This window comes from Hypanus sabinus, chromosome 2 (genome assembly GCF_030144855.1).
Source record: "Hypanus sabinus isolate sHypSab1 chromosome 2, sHypSab1.hap1, whole genome shotgun sequence".
NCBI classification, from domain to species: domain Eukaryota; kingdom Metazoa; phylum Chordata; class Chondrichthyes; order Myliobatiformes; family Dasyatidae; genus Hypanus; species Hypanus sabinus.
The window spans coordinates 114,706,254-114,733,842 of record NC_082707.1 but is presented as its reverse complement, the minus strand read 5'-3'; the positions used below and the strand labels follow the sequence as shown (position 1 = coordinate 114,733,842).

The window sequence follows — 27,589 nt, the reverse complement described above, 5'->3', positions numbered from 1 at the left end:
GGGGGCTGATTAGGGGAGGGAGCATTTACTGCTCTGACCAAAGGACAACACATTCGGTTTGAGAGTTGTCTAGGGCGCTTTATTCCCGATTCCACACTGCACACCAATACATTCAGATTATCCCATTAAATCTGCTTCGCTTCATGGAAAATGTGTATCCTTCACCAGCCCGGATGTTGCCCATGTTCCATCGTTTCCATGGGGAGTCAGAAGTCCGTCCTGAGGCATTGGGTGAGTTTAACACACGAGCCGTCCTTGCCTTGCTAAAGATCGGGTGTAGGGACATCACAGTTCACGTCTGTTGAAAGGCAGAGAACAATTAGTGATGGGCAGGGAAGGGGACACACCTTTACAAAGGTTACACATGCACCTCCTGCCAACAAAGCATTCTCTCTGCCTTTCCAACATGATGTGCATTGCACACACATACCAACAGGTACGCCACCATGGGCGATCAGTATTCAACACCCTGTTCCAACCATACCTCTCCACATGGCCACAACGTACCCACGTAAGCAATCACCAACGTGCATTTCAGGTCCTGTGACACCCCCACTCATATTCAGAGCCGTCCCTCAGCAGACAGACACACTCACACCACTAACCTTACCCGACACGTTGTATCTCTCCCGACAGCTCACCTACCCACTCCACTGGCTCTCACGGTCAGTCAGCGGCACGTAAATCACTTCCATCAGAGGCATGTGGGTGATGTTGCCATCCATCGTCTTGTCGTACTGCTCCAGTAACTGGCCGTTTCTCCCACCGACAGGAATGACTAGCCGACCACCACGCTTCAGCTGTTGCAACAACTGTGGGGGAGAGAAGAGGAGGAGCTGTGACCCCACCCCTACTGCCTTCACACTTGGCACCATGAAAAATTAGGGTGCAGGAGGCCATCTGGCCATTTCATTAAAAGAGACCCAGCTTAACCTCACTTCTAACACTGTATCTGCATCCTTGCAGGTCCCAGCTCTTCAACTCCACATCTAAACAGGCTGAGGGTCTCTGCCTCAACATCCTTTCTGAGTTCCAGATCCCTGCACCCTCTGGGAAAACACCTTCCTCCTCATCTCCCCTTTGATCTTTCTACCAGGTCGTTCAACCCTCTGCCTCCTGCTTTCTGACCCTCTATCTATTTTATACACCCAGGTCAAGTCTCCCCTCAGCGTCTCCTGGTCCAGAGAAAACAATCCCTGCCTAAAACCAGAGGCCAGGGGTTTAAAGTACAGAGCCGAGGGTTAGACGGCTATCTGAGGAAGAAGATTTCTCACCCAGGATGTGATTAGAACTTGGAACATACTGCATGAGCTGAAAACAAAGACCCTCACAATATTGAAGTATGCAAACAAAATTAAATTGACAAGACAGAGAAAGCTACAGATCAAGTGCTGGCAGGAAGGATTTGTGCAGCTGGGTAACTGATAGTGCACCAAAGAGAACTGCTAAGTGTCAGAATCAGAATCAGACTTTAATCGCCAAGTACCTGTGCACATACAAGGAATTTACTTCCGGCAGATGTTGTCTCTCTGCTCATAACAATAATAATGATAAATATAAATGAAAATATAGATTATACATACAGGTAGTGCAATCCAAGTAATAGCTAGCCGACAGTTAACCAGCAGTTAACTGTTCAGCAAAGTGACTGCAGTGGGGAAAAAACTTCTCCAGTGCCTATTAGTCTTAGTCTGGAGGGATCTGAAGCGCCTACCAGACGGAAGCAGTTCAAACAGTCCGTGCGCAGGATGGAAGGAGTCCTTTATGATGTTCCCCGCCCTCTTCTTCAACCTGGAAGAGTACAGGTCCACAATAGAGGGCAGGGAGGCTCCAATGATGCACTCGGCTGTCCTCACTGTGCGCTGTAGTCTGGTTCTATCCTGCTTGGTGGCGGCTCCAAACCACACAGTGATGGAGGTGCACAGGACAGACTCAATGACTGCAGTATAGAACTGCAGCAGCAATTCCTGAGGCAGACCATATTTCCTCAAGAGCCGCAGGAAGTACATCCGCTGCTGGGCCTTCTTCAGGATGGAGCTGATGTTCTGCTCCCACTTCAGATCCTGAGAGATGGTGGTTCCCAGGAACCTGAAGTTCTCCACGGTGGACACAGGGCTGCCGAGGACTGTGAGGGGGGACATAACGGGGGGATGTCTCCTGAAATCCACTATCATCTCCTTTATCTTGAGCGTGTTCAGCTCCAGATTGTTCCGACTGCACCAGAGCACCAGTTGGTCCAGCTGCTGTCGATATGCAGACTCATCACTGTTCTGGATGAGTCCGATGATGGTGGTGTCGTCTGCAAACTTCAAAAGCTTCACATAGGGGTTGGAGGAGGTGCAGTCATTGGTGTAGAGGGAGAACAGCAGTGGAGAGAGGACACACCCCTGGTGATTCGAGTATCTGAGGTCGTAAACCTGCACCCTCGCCAGTGTAGCAACACTTCCCCTGTAATCTCATTACCAGAACTTTATGGATTTCTCATGCGGTGGCCCACCTGGCACTGTATGCAGTCTGAGAATAACTTCCTGCTCTTACATTGGCTGATTTAAAAAATCTGAGAGGATGTTCCCCGTTGACCACTACGTGGACCTGCTCTGTTACCTTTCAGGACCTGTGGACGTACACAGAACCCTTGCTCTATAGTCCCTCTTTGAATGGGTCACCTCGCATTTCTCTGGGTGAAATTCCATTGGCCAGCTTTCTGCCAGATGACCAACAAAATTTCTACCATATAAAACTCTATTAATGTACCAATTTTTATTATGCCCCTACATTTAGATCTACATATTATACATTATAAAGAGTTCTGATAGAAAACTCAAAGTAAATTTATTATCAAAATACATATATGTTACCATATACCACCATAAGATTCATTTTCTTGAGGGCATACTCCATATATCCTTAATAGAATCAATGAAAGACCTCACCAGCCCGGGCATTCAATCAGTGTGCAAAAGACAACAAACCACAAATAAATAAAGAAAGCAATATTAACAAGAATAAATAAATAAACAATAAACATAGAGAACATGAGATGAAGAGTCCTTGAAAGTGAGTCTATTGGTTGTGAGAACAGTTCAGTGATGGGGCAAGTGAAGTTGTCCTTACTGGTTCAAGAGCCTGATGGTTGAGGGGTAATAACCATTCCTGAACCTGGTGGTGTGGGTCCTGAGGCTCCTGTATCTTCTTCCTGATGCCAGCAACAAGAGAAGAGCATGACCTGGATGGTGGGGTCCCTGATGATGAATGCTGCTTTCCTACGACAGCACTCTGTGCATATGTGCTCAATGGTGGGGAAGCTATTGATCTAATATTTTTACTCTGTTAATTGTTCAACAATATTATCTGAACCACAGTATTTTCAGCAGTTACTCTTTTTACTTCTGTCCACATTGACTGCATTAAAGGCACCACTCCCAGCGAGCATCCTACTTGCTTCCTCAAAGAATGCGATCAACTTGACATGACCTTCACTAACAGGTCCATGTTGTCCAATGCTGATCAATTTGTGCTTTAATGACTGAAAGTTTACAGAATCAGAATCAGGTTTATTATCACCGGCATGTGTCGTGAAATTTGTTAACTTAGCAGCAGCAGTTCAATGCAATACATAATATAGAAGATAAATAAATAAATTACAAAATACGTATTTTGAATAGATTAGAAATCATGCAAAAAGTGAGGTAGTGAGGTAGGTTCAGTGGGAGAAGGGAAGAAGCTGTTCCTGAATCGCTGAGTAGGTGCCTTCAAATTTCTATACCTCCTACCCAATGGTAACAGTGAGGAAAGGGCATGCCCTGGGTGATGGGGCTCCTTAATAATGGACACTGACTTTCTGAGACACCACTCCCCAAAGATGTTCTGGCTACATTGTCGGCTAGTACCCAAGATGGAGCCGACTAAATTTACAACCTTCTGCAGCTTCTTTTGGTCCTGTGCAGTAGCCCCTCCGTACCAGATAGTGACACAGTCTGTCCGAATGCTCTCCACGGTACATCTACAGAAACCTCTGAGTGTATTTGTCGACATACCAAATCTGTTCCCCTTAGAAGAGCAGAGTGAAAATACACAGCTGCTTGAGCCACTGCCTCAAAGCGCCGAAGACCCAGGGTTAATCCTGACCTCGGTCATCGTCCGTGTGGACAGTTTGCACACTCAGGTTTCCTCCCACGTCCCAAAGACGTGGGTTGTTAGGCTTGCCCCCAGTGTGTAGAAAAGTGGTAGAATCTGGAGAGAGTTGACAGGAACATGGAGAATAAAAAATGGGGATTAAGTGACTTCAGTAGGTCTTGGGCCCCATTTCTGTGAAGTATGCCTCTTCAAGAATGGACTCCACTAGTTAAACTAACTGGCCGGTAAGTATTTGGTTCATCCATTCCTCCTCCATTGAACAATGGGACAACACCAACAACCACTCTGATCTCTGGTACCACTCCCGCAGCCAGAGAGGACCGAAACATCATCAGGGTCTCTGCAACTTCCTCCCTGATCTTTTTTAACTCTCTGGGATATAATTTATCTGGGAGTGATGAGAAAGCATTCCTACAGTTCTAAGAACATTAAAGACTTCTGTTGTGAGGTAGATTCAAAGCACTGAAGAAGCAGTTTGTGAATTGCTAATCCATTTATCAGCACTTCTACCACCCAGGACCAGGACAGTTCCACCTGAATATTCTCACACCAAGTCGCACATTATCCTGAAATACACTGCAGGTCTTCGGTCATTGAGCATGGAAGAGCTTGCTAACAAGGAAGGGTCTTCAGCACCAGCATGGCAGCTGCCTCAGTGGGAACTGGAGCAAGCAGTGAACTCACCTGACGCAGGTATCTGTCCGCACAGCCCAGGTGCTGAACACAAGCCTGGCACCTGATCTCACTGCTAACACACTCCCTACCATATCCATTTCACTGGAACCCACAGCAACGCTGATGACCTGATTCCAACCAAGAACCCCAGTCTCTGAGGTTCTGTCCCTTACCCAAAGTCTGTCCCTGCTCTGTGACTCTTTGTCCTGGCCCAGGACACCCTCACTATTCCCACCTTCCCGAATACCATTCCATCTCCCCTACCGACACCTGGTCTGAGGAGGCAAGCAGTGCATTTCACCATGTCAGGAAGTCAAAGATTCACCAATCGCCAGCCAGGAACGTTCCTTTCTCACAGAAGGGGGTGAATATCTCGAATTATCTACCTCAGTATTGTGGAAGTTGATCACGGGGGTGGGGGGGGGGAAGTTTAAGAGGAGATGGATAAACTTTTGAAGATCAGGGATTTGGCATACAGAGGAATTAAGCCATAATCAGTAAAACAGGCTTGAAAGGGACAAGTCCCAGTCCTATTGTTATTTGGAAGATTCAGCAATGGCCACTTAACCAGATCCAACCCATTGAAAGGAGTGACCTCGTTTCCTGCAAAGTCCAATGCAAGAATAATGATGGCCAGAGAAGATGAACCAAGATTGTCTGCTGACAGCTCCCAACTTCCCACACTGCAGCCCGGCACAAAGCCCCAGCTCCCTCTGTGTTCTCATGGCCTGTACAGGTTGGGCCTGCAGCCCAGTGCAGAGTGTTAGGACGGACAAGCTGTCTTACCTCCTCAGGAACAATGGCCGCAGCCGCGCCCACATGAATGGCGTCGTAGGGCGCGTCCTCCTCGTATCCGAGGCGACCATCTCCCACTGGAAGGGAAAGTGGAGGCCTCAGTAAGGGAGGAGGACGAGGCACTAGTTCTCCGCTCCCTGCGGCCTTGCCAAGCACCCGCCCTCCCTCCAGCCCCTCCCTCAGTACCGATCAGCTTCAGCCTGTCTGCGGCCAGCAGGGACGGGTCATCCACCCGAATGTTGCTGATGGATTGTTCCACCAGTTGGGGGATGTGATCGATTCCCACGACCAGCCCAGAGGGGCCCACCTGTCAACAGAGAGAGAAAAGTCTTCATCAGTAGAGTACCATGTTATCGTGTCCCAACCAACCAAAACCCCAAGGGTCCCCTGTCCCCTGTCCCACCACACTCTGAACCGTGCATCCCCACACCACCCCCGTACACAGAGCACCTGTCCTGTCAAAAGGACCACTCCCTTGACCCTTCTGCCTTACACCGCACAGCCACCCTGAGGGGCCCTCTCACTCACCGTTGTCAGTCCCATTGATACAGAGACAAGACACTCACTCTGTCACAACCCCACTCCAGTACACAGCCACATCCCACCCCCTTGTCACACCCTCACACACCCATTCTGAGATGCTGTCTCCATGGTACACACCCACCCCATCAGTCCTTAAATCACTCCCCCACAGCTCCATTCCACACATCACCCCCATAACCAGAAGACACTGACAGACCACCTGCCCGAACTAGAGTTAACCTTGATCCACTCCTCCCCTGAAAGACCCCACTGATCAGAGTGAGGCCAGTTCCTTTCGCTCTCCTTGGAGCTGCAACTGGACTATACACCCAGTGAACTGGGCACTGAGGCGTGTGTGAAGATATGACCATCCGGTGCTTCCGTTATGCCAGTCCGTCCAAGGATCATCCCAGTAACAAATGAAAGTTTCCCAAAGTTAATGACAAAGAGGTAAAAATCAAAAACAGTCAATATGCTGAAAATCTAAAATAATAAAAATAGAGCTGGGAAGGAGAGAAAAGAACCTTGTTCAGCTGCAAAACGTGTGATGGTTCTGATGAGGTAAAACTGGGATCAGCTGTGAACGGGGTTATCTGTTAGTGAGTGATTGGACTGTGAGAACATGGACAAAGACTGTGAACATGTGAATCACAGAGCAGGAAGACAGGCACAACAGGCCAGGCTGGGCACATCCTCAACTCCCAGAGGGGGGAGAGTTTCAGCCTACTTGATTTCTATTCAGCTTTATGAGTTGTCCATCTGTCATATTGGCTCAGCTTGCTCTTTTGGGGAGTACAGGCCATGCCCAATCTGAAGTGCTGGGCCTATCTTCCTACTCTGCTTTTCACAATTCTCCATCTATGATCTTTTGTTCATGTTTTCATTCTCCACTGCTCCCAGTCTCTCACTGACCGGATTTACACCGTATCCCCAGGGTCACCCTAGTTGTAGTTTATAAGAGCCTCCAGTGCTCCCCGTAGATGAACAAGCCCCTTTCCTTTCCTCCCCAGGTCTACTGAAGAGCCTTTGACTTGAAATACTACTTTTACTTTTCCTGCATCTGTTGCTGGTGTTAACAGAAGCAGGGCCAGAGGACCCAGACCAGCGATGACTGTGGTTTTGTGGTCAAAGGCCTTTACTCACCATCCGAGCCATGCATGCTGCCAAGTAACCGCTCCCTGACCCCACGTCCAGAGCTCGGGCCCCCTCATACAAATGGTCCTTCAGGCGTTCCAGGGCATGGGCATGCTGGGAACAGGGAGAGAACACGGAAGGGTCATGAAGAGAGACAGCCATTGCTGGGGCTCTCCTTGTTTTAGAACTAGGGTCAGAGAGCACACACTGACCTCTGGCATTGGCGGCCATGGCAGCTGTCCACGGTGGTGGGGCTCTAGAGCAGGTGGAACTAGCAGAAACCCACAGTGCCTGAGGAGCTGTGACCTGCAGGGCCATGGGCCCAGTGCCAGAAGGTGGGATAGCTTCTCACTGACCAGCACGGGTACTATGTGCCAAACAGCCTCATCCACTGTAGATTTTCTATGATACCGCAATCTAGCAACACATAAATCCCAAGAGGCCGTGTAAGATTAGTGGGATCTGTTAGCATCCTGGAGAGTGGATAAGAGAGGAAGTAATTCTTTAGAGTGAAGGATCAATCACCTTGCTGCCCTCAGTAAATCTGTGTTGCACGCTTCAGATACTCCCCTCCCCCAGCACCGCTGCAGCCTGGATCAGTCCTAGGGGGCAGCAGAGCAGAAGGGTCAGAGTGACACTGACACCCACCCTCCTCCCCACCCCAGGCGTGCGTGCCATCCCTCAGCACCTCACAGGCGGAGGAAAGCTCAGCAAATGGACGGACTTCAGGAGAAAGCTCATTTTAAATCTAAGGAAAAATCAAAGAAAAAAATGCCTGAAACAGTAAGAATTCAGCATAAGTTGACCAGAAAATTGATATAAAGAGGGAAAAAAAATTGAGAGCAACTTAAGGGAAAACTTAAAAGCAGACAATAACAGCTTCTGCTGGTGCGTGGAAAGGAATAGGCAAATGAGGGAAATTATGGGATCCCTTTCAGACATAGGCCGGTGGATTTGAGATGGGAAGGAGGCGTGGCAGAGCAATGAAGCAATATTTTTTCTGGAAGATACATAAAAAAACATCTTTTAAACAACAAGGGACCATGGAGTTGGTGCACAATTTGAAGAAAACAAATTAATGTTGAGATATAATTAGAGACTGAAAGCAGTAAATCCCAAGGACCTGATGGTATACTTCTCATAGTCTTCCAAGATAGCGATAACTGTAATCTCTTAAATTCGGCTGTGGCAACAAATTTCACAGATTCACCACCCTCTGGCTAAAGAAATTGCTCCTTATCTCCATTATAAATGACCGTCTGTCTACTCTGAGGTTCTGCCTTCTGGTCGTAGACTCCCCTGCTATAGGAAACATCCTCTCTGCATCCACTCTAACTAGGTCTTTCAAAATTCAATAGGTTTCAATGAGATCCCCTCCCGTGTCATTCTTCTAATTTCCAGTGAGTACAGGCCCAGAGCCACAAAACACTCCTCATACGATAAGCCTTTCAATCCCAGAATCATTCACGTTAATTTTCTTTGAACACTCTGCAATGTCAACACATAATTTCTTAGATAAGGGACCAAAAACTGCTCACAATACTCCAAGTGAGGCCTCACCAGTGCATAAACATATGCTTCCCAACACCACATTCCACCTGCCACTTTGCCCATTTTCCTAATCTGTGTAAGTCCATCTACAGCCTCCCTGCTTCCTCAACACTACCTGCCCTTCCACCAATGTTTGTATCGTCCGCAAACTTGGCCACAGAGTCATTAACTCCCTCATTCAAGTCAATGTAAAAAGAGTCGGTCCCAATACCAACCCCTGCAGAACACCACTAGTCACCTGGGGGCAACCAGAAAAGACTCTCTTTATTCCCACTCTTTGCCATCTGCCAATCAGCTAATGCTCTATCCACACTAGAACCTTCCCTGTAATACCATGGGCTCTTATCTTGCTAAGCAGTCTCCTGCGTGGCACCTTGTCAAAGACCTTTTGAAAATCCAAGTACACAACATCCACTGATTTTCCTTTGTCTAACCTGCTGTTATTTCCTCAAAGAATTCCAGCAGATTTGTCAGACAAGGTTTTCTTTTAAGGAAACCATGCTGACTTTGGCCCATTTTTACCATGTGCCTCCAAGTACCTTGAAACCTTGTCCTTAACGATCGACTCCAACCCTTTCCCAACCACTGAGGTGAGGCTAACTGGCCTATAATTTCTTATCTTTTGCAACCCTCCCGTCTTGAAGAGTGGAGTGACATTTACAATTTTCCAGTCCTCCAGAACCATGCTAGAATCTAGTGATTCTTGAATAATCATTACTAATGCTTCCACAATCTTTCAGAGCCCTCAGATGTAGTCCATCTGGTTCAGGTAACTTATCCACCTTCAGACCTTCCAGCTTGCCAAGCACCTTTCTCCTAGTGATAGCAACTGCACTCACTTCTGTCCCCTGACACTCTTGAATTAATGGCATACTGCTTGTGTCTTACTCAGTGAAGATACTTATTCATTTCATCTGCCATTTCCTTGTTTCCCAATCTACCTCTCCTGTATCATTTTCCAGCAGTCCAATATCTACTTTCATCTTTCTTTTATTCTTTATATATCTGAAATCCACTTTCATATTACTGGCTAGCTTACTTTCATATTTCATCTTGTGTTCCTTATGGCTTTTTTAGCTGCCTTCTATTGGCTTTTGAAAGTTTCCCAATCTGCTAACTTTCCACTGAACTTTGCTCTATTATAAGCCCTCTGTTTTGCTTTTATATTGGCAGAATTGTTGACACAACCTTTGTCAGCCACAGTTGTGTCACAGTGTCCTTGGAATACCTCTTCTTTGGGATGTACAGTATCTATCCTGCACCTTCCAAACTGCTCCTCGAAATTCCAGCCATTGCTGCTCTGCCTTCATCCTTACTAGTGTCCACTTCCAAACAACTTTGGCCAGCTCCTCTCATGCCTCTGTAGTTCCCTTTACTCCACTATAAAACTGATAAATCTGACTTTAGCCTCTCCCTTTCAAATTGCAAGGTGAATTCTATCATATTATGATCACTGCTTCCGAAGGGTTCCTTTACCTTAACCTCAAATCCATTTCACTATAAACACACAACGTAGAATAGCTGATGCCCTGGTGGGCTCAACCACAAGCTGCTCTAAAATGCCACCTCATCAGCATTTTACAAATTCTCTCTCTTTGGATCCAAAATCAGCACCAATCCGATTTTCTCAATCTCAAAATCCCCCATGAATGTCATAACATTGTCTCTTGACATGCATTTTCTATCTTGTGTTGTCATTTGTATCTCACATCCTTGCTACAATTCAGAGGCCTGTCTATAATTCCCATCAGGGTCTTTTTACCCTTGCAGGTCCTTAACTGACAATGATTCTACATCTTCTACATCAATTTGATTTCATTTTAGCAACAGAACAGATCTCAGTGTGGAAGGTACAAGCTTATGTGCAAGCTTACTGTGGTGGCAACTAGTTTGAAAGAGGAATGTTGATGTCTAAAGAAACCTGGGTATCTTTGTACCTGAGCACAGTACATTCCATGGATTACATGAGGGTTCCGTTCCTGACAACTGTTAGACCATAAGATATAGGGACACAATTAGGCCATTTGGCCCATCGAGTCTGCTCCACCATTTCATCATGGCTGATCCAATTTTTCTCTCTGCCCCAATCTCCTGCCTTCTCCCCGTATCCATTCCTGCCCTGACCAGTCAAGAATTTATCAACCACTGCCTTAAATATACATAAAGATTTGGTTTCCACAGCTGCCTATGACAAGGAGTTCCACCAATTCACCATTCTCTGGCTAAAGAAATTCTCCTCATCTCTGTTCTAAAAGGATGCTCCTCTATTCTGAGGCTGTATCCTCTGGTCTTAGACTCTCCCACCATAGGAAACATCCACTCCACATCCACTCTATCAAGGCCTTTCACCATCTGAGAGGTTTCAATGAGGTCACCCCTCCTTCTTCTGAATTCTAGTGAATACAGACCCAGAGCCATCAAACACTCTTATGACAATCCACTCAATGCGTGAATAATTTTCATGAATCTACTTTGAACCTTCTCCAGTTTCAACACATCTTTTCTGAGGGGCCCAAATCTGCACATAATACTCCATGTGAGGCTTCATCAGTGCTTTATAAAGTCTCAACATCACATCCTTGCTTTTATATTCTAGTCCTCTTGAAATGTATGTTAACACCACATTTGCCTTCCTCACCACTGACTCAACCTGCAAATTAACCTTTAAGGAATCCTGCACAAGGCCTCCCAAGTCCCTTTGTATTTTCTCTCCATTTACAGAACAGTCAACCCTTTCATTTCTTACACCAAAATGCATGACCATATACTTCCTGACATTGTGTTCCATCTACCATTTGTCCATTCTTCTAATCTACCCTTCTGTAGCCTCTCTACTTCCTCAAAACTATCCACCGCTCCACCTGTCTTGTTTATTATTTATTGTAATGCCTGCACAGTTTTGTGCACTTTATGCAGTCCTGGGTAGGTCTATAGTCTAGTGTAGTTTTTTTCTGTGTTGTTTTTATGTAGTTCAGTCTAGTTTATGTACTGTTTCATGTAGCACCATGGTCCTGAAAAATGTCTCGTTTTTACTGTGTACTGTACCAGCAGTTATGGTCAAAATGACAATAAAAAGTGACTTATAACCATATAACAATTACAGCACGGAAACAGGCCATCTCGGCCCTTCTAGTCCGTGCTGAACGCTTACTCTCACTTAGTCCCACCGACCTGCACTCAGCCCATATACCCCCGTTCCTTTCCTGACTTGTCTGGACTTACCTTGCAGACTTTGCAACAAAGCCATCAATTCCATCACTCAAATCATTGACATTTAATTAAAAAGAATCGGTCCCAACACAGGCCCCTGTGGAACAGCACTAATCATGGCTGCAAGTCAGAAAAGGTTCTCTTTATTCCCACTTTGCCTCCTGTCAATCAGCCACTGCTTTATCCATGCCAGAATCTTTCTTGTAATACCATGGACTTGTAGCTTGTTAAACAGGCTCATGTGTAGCACCTTGTAAAAGACCTGCTGAAAATCCAAGAACACAACAACCAATTCTCCTTTGTCTATCCTGCGTGTTATTTCTTCAAACAACTCCAACAGATTTGGCAGGCAAGGTTTTCCTTTGTAGAAACCATGCTGACAACGGCCTACCTTATCATGTGCCTCCAAGTGTCCTGGGACCTCATCTTTAACCATCGACTCCAACATCTTCCCAAACACTGAGGTCAGATTAACTCGCCTATAGTTTCCTTTCTTCTGCCTCGATCCCTTCTTGGAGTGGCATTTGCAATTTTCCATTCCCCCAGAACCATTCCAGAATCTAATGATTCACAAGATCACAAGACAAAGGAGCAGAAGTAGGCCATTCAGCCCATCGAGTCTGCTCCACCACTCCACCATGAGCTAAACTATTCTCCTGTCTAGTTCCAATTTCCGGCTTTTTTCCCATATCCCTTGATACCCTGACTAATTAGATACCTGTCAATCACCTCCTTAAAAACCTTCAATGATTGGGCCTTCACTGCTGTATGTGGCAACGAATTCCATAAATCCATGATTCTTAAAAGATCATTACTAATGCCTCCATGATCTCTTCCGCCTCCTCTTTCGGAACTCTGGGGTGTACTCCATCTTGTGACTTTTCTACCTTCAGACCTTTCAGTTTCCCCAAGAACCTTCTCACTTCACACATTTGATGTCCCTGACAGCAGGAACTTCCAGCATACTGCTAGTGTATTCCATAGTGAAGACTGATATAAAATACTTATTCAGTTCATCAGCCATTTCCTTGTCCCTCATTACTATCTCCCCAGCATTGTTTTCCAGTGTTCCGATATTTTCTCTCACCTCTGTTTTATACTTTATGTTAGCAATTTGAAACCAAAAATGCTGTTGGTTGAAATCACAGAAGTTACACTTGTAGGTTAACTTGCAACAGATTAGTACAGATCCCTAGTTATCAGAACAGTTCTGTACTATAGATTCAAAACATATTAAACCATGGTAGTTGCAGACCCAAGAGTTCTAACCTATATTTTTAGCCCTTGAATGACTATCTTGTGTTGGTTTTTACGTTGGAGGGCATGCCTAACATGCCAAAGCGAGATATTATAGATGCAAAGGAAGATGAGGACCTAGAAACAATCGTTGTCACTAAGGAGGTAGTGATGACCAGACTAGTAGGCCTAAAGGTAGACAAATTCCCTGGTTCTGATGGGATGCATCCCAGGATATTGAAATAAACGGCAGAAGTAATAATAAAGCTCAAAGTTCAAAGTAAATTTTATTATCAAAGTACATACAACATACAACCCTGATATTCATCTTCCTACGGGCATACTCAGCAAATCTACAGAACAGCAACTATAGGAGCTTAGGAGGGATAATAGCAACCTCATTGCTTGCATCTTCGGAAACAGCTCCATTTCTATCTTTAATACCTCTGTTTTTCCCTTTCAAGGTTTTCTGAAGACCCTGAGCTGGAGTTACACGCTGACTTCGGTTCTTTGCAGGAATAGGATCCGCTGTCAGGGTCTTATGACTGCCTATTATCCGATATGCCAAGGACAACGCCTAGAAGACTAGCGTGTCTTCAGGGTTCCGGGATTTCGTGGCTCCGGAGGCGGGCGGGCTCGAGGTGGGTGCATCGTGATCGAAAGCAGTGAGCTGTCCGCTGGCTGTGTGCCCAGAGACGCAACAGACTTTTAACATCGCAAATCAGCCAGTTGTTTCTTATGTCTACCCTCTCGCTGTGAAAGGGCGACACCTCTTTTCCCCTTATTAGTGAGAGAGAGAGCCTGTGGTGTGTCGAATACCGGGTGAATGAGTAGTCTTTGGGGTACTGCAAGTCTGTGTCTTTATTGATGCTTTGCTCATCGCTTGAGTGCTCGGTGGGGGGTGCCAATGTTTTTTTTTGCTGGTGGAGGGGATCGTTGCTTTGCTGCTGCTTATGCATGGGAGGGGGAGCTGGGGGGGCTTTGGGGTTCTAATATTTAACTGTCATTCATTCTTAAGGCACTCCTCTGTTTTCGCGGATGTTTGCAAAGAAATTTCAGTATGTATATTGTATACATTTCTCTGCCATTAAATGTACCTACTGAAACCTACAATAGGATTAATGAGAAATCAACCAGAGTCCAGAAGACAATAAACTGCGCAAATGCAAATATCAATAAATAATCAGAACTGAGACAAGACAAAGAGTCCTTAAAGTGGGGTCATTAGTTGTGGGAACATCTCAGTGGATGGGCAAGTGAGTGTAGTTATCCCCTTTTGTTCAAGAATGTGATGATAAACACATTTGTGATAATTTGCCAAAATTCTCTGGACTCTGGACTGGTCCTAGCAGATAAGAAGACAGTAAATGTCATACCACTGTTTAAAAAATGGATACAAGCAAAAGGCAAATAATGATAGGCCAGTTAGCAGAACATATGTAGTAGGAAAAATTCTTGAAACTCTCGTTAAGGAAGAAATATGCAAGATTTCTCAATAGAAGTGGTTCCATCAGGCAGACGCAGCATGGATTCATGAAGGGCAGGTCCTGTTTAATAAACTTACTGGAGTTCTTTGAAGATCTATTGAGCACAGTGGATAGAGAGGAACAGGTAGATATTATATTCTTTGGATTTTTAGAAGGCATTCAATAAGGTGCCGCATAAATGACACATCCTTAAGTAAGGATGCATGGGGTTGGGAATAATATATTAGCATGGGTAGATGATTAGAAGGCAGATAGTTGGGATAAATGGGTATTTCTGTGGTTGGTGAGAGGAATGTAACAAGGGTCGTTGTTGGACCCGTAACAGTTCCTAACATACCTTAATGATTTAGAAGAGGGAATTGAGTGGGGAGAAAAACAAATTATGCAGAGGATGTGGAGAGTCTGCAGACAGATGGTTTAATGAGTAAGTGAGGGTCTGGCAGATGGAGTACAATGGTGGGAAATATGAGGTCAGCCACTTTGGAAGTAAAAATAAAAGATCAGATTCTGATTTAAATGGTGAACAATTGCAGCATGCTGTTGTGCAGAAGAACTTGGGAGTGCTTGTGCATGAATCACAAAAGGTTGGTTTATACATGAAACAGGTTATCAGGAAGACAATGGAATGCTGGCCTTTGATGCTAGAGGGCATGATTTCCTTACTGAAGTAAAATATACCAGCTTTGGAGGTGTGCAGACATTGATTCCAGAGATGGTGAGGTTAGCCTGAGGAGAGATTGTATCACCTGGGACTATATTTGCTGGAGTTCAGAAGAATGAGAACGGATCATATAGAAACATACATGACAGAGACAGGAATGTTGTTTCCACTAGTAAGAAAGACTGGAATTAGAGGACATAGCATCAAGATTGGGTCAGAGATAAGGAGAAACTGCTCTTCCCACAGAGTAGTAAACCTGGGTAATTTTCTGCCTAGGGAAGCAGCAGAGATTACTTCATTAAATATACAGTATTTAAGACACAGTTAGATAGATTTTTGCATAGCAGGGTAATTAAAGGTAATGGGAAAAAGGCAGGTAGAGCTAAGTCCACAGCCAAATCAGCCATTTTCTTACTGAATAGTAGAAAAAGGACGATGGGGCTAGATGCCCAACTCCTGCTCCTATGTCTTATGATCTTATGTTAACTTTAAATTGCTCGGTTATCATTTCAGAGAGCCTGTCCTGGGCCCAGCACGCATGTGCCATTACAAAGCAAGTATGGCAGCTCCTTTACTTCCTTAGGGCTTTGCAAAGATTTGGCATGATATCTAAAACATTGACAAATTTCTATTGATTTGTGGTGGAGAGTATAATGACTGGTTGTATCACGGCCTGGTATGGAAACACACAATGCCCTTAAAAGGTAAATGCTACAAACAGTAGTGGATATGGCTCTATGCATCTCGGTAAAGCCCAAAGACACTTGTAGACCCAGCATTTTAACAATGCGTGCACCACGAGCGGAATGTGCATGCCCAGCCTGGTGTGTCTCTTGCCTGGAGAGTTGAGAGGGCTGAGTGAAGAATCAGCCCAACCCCCTGTCATGCCCACTTGCTGAGCGAGACACTCCCTTCCCTCAGCAACTGTTTCAGACCCGTGGGCAGTATATGGGTCCAACAAGGATATGTACGTCCGTACTGATTTTTGTCCATCACTTACCATGTGAGGTGCAGAGATGGTTGCCTGGTAACCTAGAGAAATAAAAAGGGAGATATGACAAGAAGATCTACTTCCCTGACAACAGCCTGTAGATACTGTACAGTCAGACACACACAACATGATGTAGTAATCTCACACACACGGGCTACTGTGACAAAGCATGGCGAGTGTTCGGAGACATGAACAGAAACCCATTGGGGGCTAGGGGAGTGGGGCAGCTGACCAACCCCTCCATTCCATCCACACATCTCCTACCTACAGCCCAAGGTGGAATCCCAGGGAGAGGGAAGGGTGTGAGGGAGAGAGGGAGGGAGCAAGGGAGTGGAATAGAAGTGGAGATAGGGAGGGTGGAGCGAGGGATGGGAAATGGAGTGTGGAGTGAGGGGAGGGGAGTGGAATGGTGCGAGCGAGGGGAGTGGAGTGGAGCGAGTGAGGAATGTTTGGGTGCAGGTCTGATATCCCAAGGTACAACCCCAGTTCTCATAACTTCCCACCGTCTGGTTTTGTTAGGGACTCACCTATACTCTGTGGAGAATCCATGAAGGGAGAGGTTTTGGAGTAATGGGCTCGGTTTGTGGCCATCATTGTCCTGAACACTCGCTCAGAATGAATGACACCATTTCCTGCAGGCAACAAAAACTGCAGTTTAGCAGAGACTTGGCAGAATAGGATGTGCTTTTGGCTCAGGCAGTCCATAGTAAAGATGTTTGTTTCTTGCACCCCTCCCCCAAGCCTCTCACAGTCCGAGACACAAGATGCAACAGTCTGAGTGAGCATTGTCCATCAGCCTGACACTCTTACCCAGAGCTGGAAGCAATTAGCCCCCCTCTCTGGCACCACAGAATACCTCTGGCAATCTCATCTAACTTGGCCTGTAGAAAATACTCATCAGGAGCAGTTCAACCGTATGATTGGCATTTTTGATGCACTCTCAATTTCCACCTTCAATAACACCCCTGCTGGGTACGAATTCCAAAGATTCAGGACATTCTGGGTGAAGATATTTGCTCATCACCTCTACCCTATTCGGAGCCTATGCCCCTGGTTCTATTCACTTCACCCTTGCTACATCCAACTTGTCAATCATTGTAAGAATTTTCTAATTTCAATGAGATATCCTCTTGTTCTTCTGAAGTCTGGAGCTTAGAGTCCCAGTCCACTCGCATGCTTCTCCTGGGTCTGACCTAGTGAATCTCTATTGCAGTCTCTTGAGGCAGGCCTGTTCCTTTTATAGTTTAGAAGAGCAAAAGTATGTCCTATAGACCAGATGCCCTGTAGAATTGTACTGAGTCTTATAGTGACACACAAATATACTCCTGTAGCCAACATACCGCTTGTCTTCCTGTCACATACTGTGCCTTCGTGTTGGCCTTCGGTGACAAGAACCTCCAGGTCCCAGCCAACATCAATACTCTCTCAGTTTCCTCAACACCATTGCATCTGTTTTCAAGATAAGGCTTTCCTCTCTACATTTTCATGCCCGGTACAGAATATAAACTGGAAAAGTAAACAATTCTTTGTCTGCACAGAAGCTGAGTTCCTCTAGTAGTTTGAGTTTTAATCAATATTACAAATAATTTTAGAAATACTCTGAATTTTAGTTTTCTGTGCCCTTTTTTCATGTGCCATGTTCTCAGTCACTTACACAGCTTGTCCCACACCACCATCCCCCTCCCCACTCACAATCACACTTGGCCCACCATCATCAGGACAAGGGCTCCCAATCTGAGGTCTATGGACCCCTCGATCCATGGCATAAGAAAAGGTTGGAAACACCCGCATTCAGACCCCATGAGTCAACTTGAGAAAGATCTATTTATTTACACTCTTTGCTTTCTGTCTGATAACCACAATTACCCTCAACACTGATGCCCACAAGGCTGAGTCTTCAACCCCCTACTCTACTCCTTTACCAGTCACAACTGTGTGGCCAGAATCTGCGCCAATTCCACCTCAAACTTTGCAGATGTCGCGAGTTGAATCACAAATAATAGTGAGCAGGACTGATGTCGATGTCAGAAAAACAAAAAAGCAACAGGAGGTGGGTGTTTAAATCAAAGGTGCTGAGGTCAAGAGGGTTGAAAGTTCCGAGGTATGAGCTTCACCAGTCGTCTGTTCTGGTCCAGCCACATAGACACCACAGAAGCTTGCCAGCACCAGTACTTCCTCAGGAAGCTGAAGAAATTTGATACATTCCATTTGAACCTCACCAACTTTTAATCAATGCAAGATGGCACCGGTGAACCATGGCGACCTTCTGTGGGCTACGTAGTTTGTTCTCTTCTGTTCATTGGTTGAACCCCCAAGCTGGCGTGGTCTTTCATTGATTCTGCTATGGTTATTATTCCCTTATGGGTTTATTGAGTACAAGTAGGTCTGCAAGAAAATGAATTTCAGGGTTGTATATTAATACATCTACATACTTTGACTTCTTGGTTCCTTAAGATCGTTACAGCTGGTGGGGGTGGAAGGGGGGTGTTAATGGGGACAAGCTCCCACTACCTATTGAATGCTCCCACTGGCGTGTGCCTCAAACCAAGTCCAGCTCCCGGCCTTCATGTCTGGCTCAGCCATTAAGCCCAGCAGAAAAACTTCTACCCACAGGAGAAGGGGCAAAGGCAGGTTACTGGCGGCTTAAAACCAGTTGCTTCGGGGGGATGGGGCTTATCAGCTGTGGTCGGCAGCTCATCTAGGAGAAGGAAAACTCTGATCTCAAACCTCTGCTGCCTTGCAGCTACATCCATCATGGGGAAGGCTTTGGGAGTAAACCCCAAGGAAAAAATTGGCAGCTGGAGTCCCAAAGGCATTGAGTTGAACGCTGACTGGCAACTCCTGTGACACCACTGGTACCAAACTGCATCGGTCTCTGCTGTTCCTTTGGGTTCATCTGATGCATGGAGGGGGGAGCCTGCTACACGGGCAACAGCTCGCTCTCAATATCGTACTGCACTGGCTTGCGTATCTAGACAGCTAGGAGACAATATCCATAGTCAACTCTGACCGACAGAGGCCTCAGAAATATGTATCTTGGTAATAAATTTATTTTGAACTTTGGTTAAAAAAAATCCTATCTGAATGCATGAGGACTTAGCGCAGCCCAAGACCACAAGGAATTGCAGTGTTGTACATCTTCTCCACCAGGGATTCTGTCTACACTTTTCACTGCCTCAGTACCCCACCCACCCTAGACATCATCTCTTCTTCACCCTTGGATCGGGCAGAGCATACCAAAGCAGATAATTCTAGGCTCAAGGACAGCTTCTATCCACTGAATGAAAAATGGACTCTCGATCCCAGAGTCTACCTCATTATGGCTTTGCACCTCACTGTTTACATGCACCGGACTTCCTCCGTAATCGTAAACTTTTATTCTGCATTCTGTTATTGTTTTACTCTGTACAATGTTCAGTGTACTGATGTGACAACATTATCTTTATGGATGGCATTCTTAAGTGGGAGGGTGAACAGTCGTAAGTCATGGTCCATGTAGGTACCAATGACACGGGGAGAACGAGTGACGAGGTTCTGCACAGGGAGTTTAGGTGCCAAGTTAAAGGCCTGGACCACCACAGCTGCAATCTCAGGATTGCTACCAGTGCCGCATTCTAGTGCGGCCAGAACAAGGAAGATTATACAGTTTAATACTTGGCTAAGGAGTTGGTGTAGGAGGGAGGGTATAAGATACTTGGATCATTGGGCCCTCTTCCCAGGAAGATGGGACCTGTACAGAAAGTAGAGTTTGCACCTGAACTACAGGGAGACTAATACCCTAGCGGGAAAGTTTGTTAATACTGCATGGTGAAGTTTAAACTAGAGCTGCAGGGGATGGGAACCAGAGTGCCAGAACAGTTAGTGGAGAGGTTGTGGAGACAGAAGCTGGTAAGACCTCAAAGTCAGGAACTAAAAGGTTGAGCACGGTGTGACCAGTGTCCTGAGCTGCTTATACTTTCATACAAGTGTAAAGAGGGTTTCTTCTTTTTTGTTAACTAGCAGGAATGCTAATTTACTGATAACGAGAATGGTATTCCTTTGTAAACCAAATGGGGATTAATGTTCTTTCTTCTGAGTCTGTAAGCTTTTGTTGACGGGCTTTTGGGCAGATCGGCGCGAGGGGGTCGAGAGAGAGGACGCAATGCTCTAAGCTGGGCGAGGATCGGACCCCAAAGGGGGGTCCGAGGCCGGGAGATTCTCCGAGGAGGGGGGGGGGGATGAAGCTAGATGTGCTTGGTTGACCACTCGGAGGGTCCTGAGCTGTTTGGAGAGTCGAGGAGTTCGGAGGGTCCTGAGCTGCGAGTCGAGGAGTTCGGAGGGGATCAAATGGTGGCCAGAAGACTTCAGAAATTGAGCTCCAACGGCTGTGCACGTAGTGGTTTGGACTTTGATAAGTTTGGCGCCTTTTCTTTAATTTTCTCTTCATATATACTGTATCGTTATTAATCACTTAGTTATAGTAACCTTTATAAATTGTACTCATTTAATCGCATATGGTGTACTGTCTGTTTTTGGGCGAGGCGGGGACATCACACAGCATCCACACCAGCTGATTACCCAGTTTGGCGGGGCCGAAGGCTGCTCCCCCTAGACGAGAACGAGCTGAGCGAGCCTGAGGCGACCCAGGGGGTTACACAAGTATCGTAGGAAAGGCTGATACTAGAGCCGAAGGTGGGGTAACTGGTTTACAAACAGGCAATGTGTAGCGAGGATGAGTTGCAACATAAAAGGAGATAAAGTCAAAAAGGGTGAATTCAGGACCGAAGATGTTATATCTGAAAGTGTGCAGTATATGGAAAAGGGTGGATGAACTTGCAGCACTGTTGCAGATTGGCAGATATGATGTTGCAGGCATCACTGAATCATATCTGAAAGATTACAACAGGGAGCTTAATGTCCAAGAATACACATGGTATGGAAAGGACAGGCAGGAAGGCAGAGGGGGTGGTGCTGCTTTCTGGTAAAAAATGAAATCACATCATTAGAAAGAGGTGACCTAGGGTCAGAGAGTGTTGAATCATTGTGGAAAGAGCTAAGGAACTGCAAGGGTAAAAAGACCCTGATGGGAGTTGTACACAGACCCCCAACAGTAGTAAGGATGTGGTCTACGGGACGCAGAAAATGTATACTAAAAAGGGGAATGTTACAATTGTCATTAGGGATTAGGCAGATCGGGAAAATCAGGTTGGTGCTGGATTTCAGGAGGGGAAGTATCTAGAATGCCTACGAAATGACTTTTTCAAGCAGCTCGTGGTTGAGCCCTCTAGAGGACCAGCTATTCTGGATTGGGTGTTGTGCAATGAACCGGAATTGATTAGAGAGCTTAAGGTAAAGGAACTCTTAGTGCGAGTGATCATAGTAAGATCAAATTCACCCTGAAATTTGAGAAGGAGAAGCTAACGTCAGATATACAGTACCTTTTAAAAGTATTCACCCCACCCCCTTGTAAGTTTTCATGTTTTATTGTTTTACAACATTGAATCACAGTGGATTTAATTTGGCTTTTTTGACAGCGATCAACAGAAAAAGACTTTTGTTTCAAAGTGAAAATAGATCTCTATAAATTGATCTAAATTAATATACAAATATAAACACAAAATAATTGACTGCATAAGTATTCAACCCCTTTAAACTGACACACCAAATCATCACTGGGGCAGCCAAATGGTTTTAGAAGTCACATAATTAGTTAAATGGAAATCACCGTGTCCAGTCAAGGTGTTTCAATTAATTGTAGTAAAATACACCTGTATCTGGAAGGTCCAACTGCTGGTGAGTCAGTATCCTGGCAAAAACTACACCACAAAGACAAAAGAACACTGAAAGCAACTCTGTGGAAAGGTTATTGAAAAGCACAAGTCAGGAGATGGATGCAAGAAAATCTCTAAGTCACATGGGCCATATGAGCCCCACAGCCTGAGAGTTTCTTTGCCTTTCCCCTTCACCCAGGTGTATCAAACACTCGCTACGGAAGCACTATGGCTTTTAGAATCAGAACCAGGTTCATTATCAGCAGCATGTCTTGAAATTTGCTAACTTAGCAGCAGCAGTTCAATGCATGATAATATAAGTGTGTCTGTATAGATTCAAAATAATGCAAAACAGAAATAATATTAAAAATGTGACGTAGTGCTCATGGGTTCAATGTCCATTTAGGAATTGGATGGGAGAGGGGAAGAAGCTGTTCCTGAATCACTGAGTGTGTGCCTTCAGGCTTCTGTACCTCCTTCCTGATGGTAACAGTGAGAAGAGGCCATGCCCTGGGTCTGGGGGTCCTTACCCAACGCACTCTCTCCACATGTCACCTGACCTGATGGGTTTACCCACACAATACTAACGAGCAGATCCAGCTCGCCAGAGCAGGAGTTACTCACTTCTCAGGTTCTCGACGAGCTGTGCGTGCGAGCTTCCAGAGGACGTCCAGGCCATGGTCCTGAAAAGCAGCACACCCATCGGAAACACAACAGACAGCCTCAGCATTTTCAGCACGTCCCTTGAACTGAACCAAAGAACAACAATTAGTGCCAGTACCTGCAACACCATCATCAGGCAACCTAGAAACTCACTCAAAACATCCCTCTTCTGCAGGTGCACATGGCTAGTGGTAGCTGTCTTGCACCCTCTTCCACTCGTTCATCAGCTTGCTGTCAATTACCATTGGACTGGTAATAATTATCATCTTCATTCCTTCAGTTTCCTCATCCTTCCAGCTCTCCAAGGTTTCAGTGCATTTATCCATAGTCATACAACAGGGGTTAGACGCTTCAGCCCAGTCTGTTCATGCCAACCCAAATCCTGGAAACATAGAAAACCTACAGCACAATACAGGCCCTTCAGCCCACAAAGCTGTGCCGAACATGGCCTTACCTTAGAAATTACCCAGGCTTACCCATAGCCCTCTATTTTTCTAAGCTCCATTATCCATCCAGGAGTCTCTTAAAAGACCCTATCGCTTCCACCTCCACTACTGCCGCCAGCAGCCCATTTCATGTACTCACCACTGCGTAAAAAAAAATTACCCCTGACGTCTCCTCTGTACCTACTTCCAAGCACCTTAAAACTATGCCATCTTGTGCCGGCCATTTCAGGCCTGGGGAAAAAGCCTCTGACTATCCACACAATCAATGCCTCTTCACCAAGTCCTACTTACCTACATTTGGCCCACATTCTCTAAACCTTTCCTATCCATGAACTTGTCTACATGTTGTAATTTTATCCTCTTTACAGCTTTCACTGGCAGCACGTTCCACATATCCACCATCCTCTGTGTAATAGTTTCCCCTCAGATCCCTTTAAAATCTTTCCCCATTCAGCTCACGTCTTTAAATGCCCCCCAGCTTTAGTCCACCCCACCCTTGGAGAAAGACTGTGAGCGTCCTTCATGATTTAAAAAATCTCTGTAAGGTCACCCCTGATCCTCCTACGCTCCAAGGAAAAAAGGTACAGCTTTTCCAGCCTCTCTTTATAACTCACCCCATCCAGTCCGAGTAACATCCTTGTGAGTACTTCCTGCAGTCTCCTCAACTAAATGACATCTTCCCTAATAGCTAGGTGACCAGAACCGTGTGCACACGTCGCTGACCCAGCATTTTGCATGCCCTATAATTTTACCATTTGACAACCCAGGGACTCTTTCATTAGCTTGGCTCCTAATCTTTAGCATTCTCTCCCACGTTTCTACAGATGTACCATGCAGAACATTGTAACTGGCTGCATCATCATCTGGTATTGGAGGTGGGGGCAGTGGAGGGGCACTGCTCAAGATCAAAATAAGCTGCAGAACGTTGTAAACTCAGTCAGCTCCATCATGGGAACTATCCTCCCCAGCACCCAGGATAGCTTCACGGAGTGATGACCCAAAAAGGATGACTCACTAAGGACCCCCATTGCGCAGGACATGCCTCTTCCCATTGCTACCATGAGAGAGGAGGTACAGGAGCCTGAAGGTACACACACTCAATGATGCAACAACAGCTTCTTGTCTTCTGCCATTAGATTTTTGAATGAACATTGAACCCATGAACACTAGCTCACTCAGTGATTCAGGAACAGCTTCTTCCCCTGTGCCATCAGATTTCTGAATAGCCATTGATCAGATTTCTGAATTGGCAATGGACTGCCATCCAATTTCTGAATGGCCACTGAACCCATGGACACCACCTCACTACTCTCTCTCTCTCTTTTTGCACTAATTATTTAACTTTTTTTAAGTATATAAAGTTGCAAGAAAATGTTTGTGAACCCTTTGCAATGACCCGCTTTCTGCATTAATTACTCATAAAATGAAGCAAAGTATTCATTAAGACCTCCCCTACTGGGGGATGGGGCCTACCTTCTCTTAGAGATTATTATTTTGCAGCACAGTTGAGAGCTGTGATATGTTGGTGCAACCCATCATATGACGCTCAATGGAAAAACATTGAGGAGCGGGTACTTCCCATCCCCATACAAGCAATTTTGGCTGATAATAAACTGCAAAGGTACATAAATACTATTGATAACCCGTGGGTGAAATTGACTCTTAAGATATGGAAAACTACTATAAAAAGAATATAATCTAGAGGGAGACATTGCAATTCTTAAATGGTGTGCATATGACTCCAACTTTACACCAAATAAATTGGATGCTAGATTTAAGGACTGGACAGCTAAAGGGATAACAGTTCTTTGCAACATAATGAAAGAAGGAACACTGTTCAGTTTTGAAATGCTTAAAGAGAAACACATTAAAAAAACAAGATTTTTATTGGTATTTACAGATGCGACAATATGTTAATAAGACACTTAAAATGTAACCAAGGAAAGTACATGCTTGATAGAGCTCTTTAGAAAAGCATATAATTCAGATAATGATAGTAAAATCATTTCAAGCATGTATAAGGGGTTGTCAAATCTTAAAACACATTCGACTTCATACATTAAAACGAAATGGGAGAAGGAAGGAGGGATAATTATATCTGAGGAAGAATGGACAACAATATGGAGATATCAATGGAAGTGTACCAGTTCAAAGAAATGGAGGGAGTTTGGATGGAAAAACTTGATATTTTATTACACCCTCTCAGAAATCCTATTATGATAGTAACCTCCCTGTTTGCTAGAGAAACTGTGGAAATCAAAATGCAAATCATTATATTTTTTGGGACTGCCCTGTTATCAAAAACTATTGGAGGGGATACACAATGCCCTACAAGACATCTTTAAATGTGAAATACCCTTAGAGAGTAAGACCATATATTTTGGATATATACCTCAAGAATGGTTAAAAAGAGATAAATATTTAATGAATATACTGTTGGTGGCTGGTAAAAAGACTCTAACTAGGAAATGGTTATCACAGGAGAGCCCAACTTTAAATACATGGATGGAAATTACAATGGACATTTACAAAATGGAGAAGATAACAGCATCTGTTAATCATAAGCTGGAACAATTTGATTCATACTGGGAAAAATGGTTTAACTACATAATGCCTCAAAGGCCTGATTTTATTCTCACAAATCAATGAATCTGTTGTAAAAAAAAATCACTCCCTACTTGTACATAGTTCTTTCCTTTTGCTTGATTTTTTCTTTCCACTCTTTTCTATAAGTGTATACCTCAGATAAATACTTTGTGGAGATTTGTGATATATATGATTATATGATATATATGTACAATGTCTGAAATGCATCTTATGGAAATGTTTGATGATGAACTTCAATAAAAAAATAAATTACAAAAAAGACCCCCCTACCTCCGGTACTCCAGGCATGTTTCCTCTTTTATCTCTGATCAATCCTACCCTCACTTTAGTCACCCTTCTGCGCTTGACGTATGTATAGAACACTCACCAAGGCCTTCTCATATCTCCTTCTAGCTCTTCTTCCTGGCTATTAATAACTCTACAGAGTTCTGCCTGATCTTTACTTCCTAAACCTTAAGTACACTTATTTCTTTCTCTTGACAAGGTATCCCCCATCTCTTGCCAAACATGGTTCCTTCACCCTACCATCCTTTCCCTGCCTCAATAGGACAAACCTACCCCGACCCCATACAAGTACTCCCTAAACAACCTCCACACTTTCATTGTGCATTTTTCTCTGAGTAAGTCCATTCTGAGTCTCTGTTCCTAAGTGCCTGCCCAATAGCATCATAATTCACCCCTCCCCCTCCCCAAAATTTCCATGCCGCCTGCTTCTATCCATGTTCAAAACAATGGTAAAGATCAGGGAATTGTGATCACTGTCTTTAAAATGCCAACCCACTGAGAGATGTCATCTAACCAGGCTAACTGTCCAGAACTAGGTGCAGCATGGCTTCCCCACATATTCTGTCAAGGATCCTTCCTAGACACACCTAACAAATTCTGTTCCATCTAAACCTCTTGCATTAAGGAAATGCCAATCAATACTAGATAAGTTAAAAGTCATCCATGACAACAACCCTGTTACTTCGGCACCTTTCCAAGATCACCAACTGATCTGTTGTTCATTGTCACTGGTGTTATTGGGGGGAGGGGGGTTATAGAATATTCCCAATGCAGTGACTGCTCCCTTTCTGTTTCTGACTTCCACCCAAACTAATTCAGTAAAATGATCACTCCAAAACATCTTCCCTTTCTGAAGTCGTGATACCATCCCTGATTAGCAATGCCGCGTGCCCACATCTTTCATTTCCCTTTCTGTCCTTTTTTAATCATGTAAACCACGGAACATCCAGCAGCCATTCGTACCCAGTCTCTGTAAATGAAACTTCTTTTTCGAGAACACTTGATGTTGCCTCCTCGTGGGAGAATTAGCACTCAGAAGCAAAGTTAAAACTAAATGGGCCGCTGAGAATGCAGGATAAGGAATTTCTTCTTTGAAGGGAGTAACACCCTAGGGTGCAGTCACGCCGGTGGGGGTCAAATGTTTGGAAACTGGAGAGTCGAAGGTTAAGGATTACGAATGGAAAAGCCGTGTTTAAAGTTAGAAATCGATATTGCTCATTCCCTCGCTCCAAGCTCCCTTTTCATCACTCACTCCCTCCCTCCTCTCCCTCTGCCTCTTCCACAATCACCCACCTCCGTCCCTCCGTCCTCCACTCACATCTGCGGTCGCCGTTTGATGACGTTTGCGCCGCGCCGCCGCCCCTCCCCCGGTCGTTCGGCGATTGGGAAGTCAGAGGGTGAGTGAGGCTGGCGGGGCGCCCTCCGTCCCCTCTCCCTCC

At 45.0% G+C, this 27,589-nt stretch overlaps 1 protein-coding gene across 3 annotated transcripts; it reads right to left on the bottom strand.

Moving 5' to 3' along the window:
* Positions 1-57: 57 nt before the first annotated feature.
* Positions 58-27,589, bottom strand: LOC132382524 (protein-L-isoaspartate(D-aspartate) O-methyltransferase-like). 3 transcript variants are annotated; one of them, XM_059952825.1, is made up of 9 exons: positions 27,444-27,589; positions 22,774-22,898; positions 16,927-17,031; positions 16,409-16,440; positions 7,273-7,377; positions 5,794-5,914; positions 5,599-5,684; positions 646-812; positions 58-298 (listed from the first exon to the last, which is right to left on the bottom strand). In XM_059952825.1, the coding sequence occupies exons 2-9, from the start codon at positions 22,877-22,879 to the stop codon at positions 286-288; spliced, it is 735 nt and encodes a 244-aa protein (XP_059808808.1). In that variant the 5' UTR covers positions 22,880-22,898; positions 27,444-27,589; the 3' UTR covers positions 58-285. The 3 variants fall into 3 exon arrangements, with proteins under 3 accessions (XP_059808808.1, XP_059808799.1, XP_059808790.1); XM_059952816.1 differs by having other exon boundaries at positions 642-812; positions 27,444-27,568; XM_059952807.1 differs by lacking the exon at positions 27,444-27,589 and adding an exon at positions 27,114-27,134.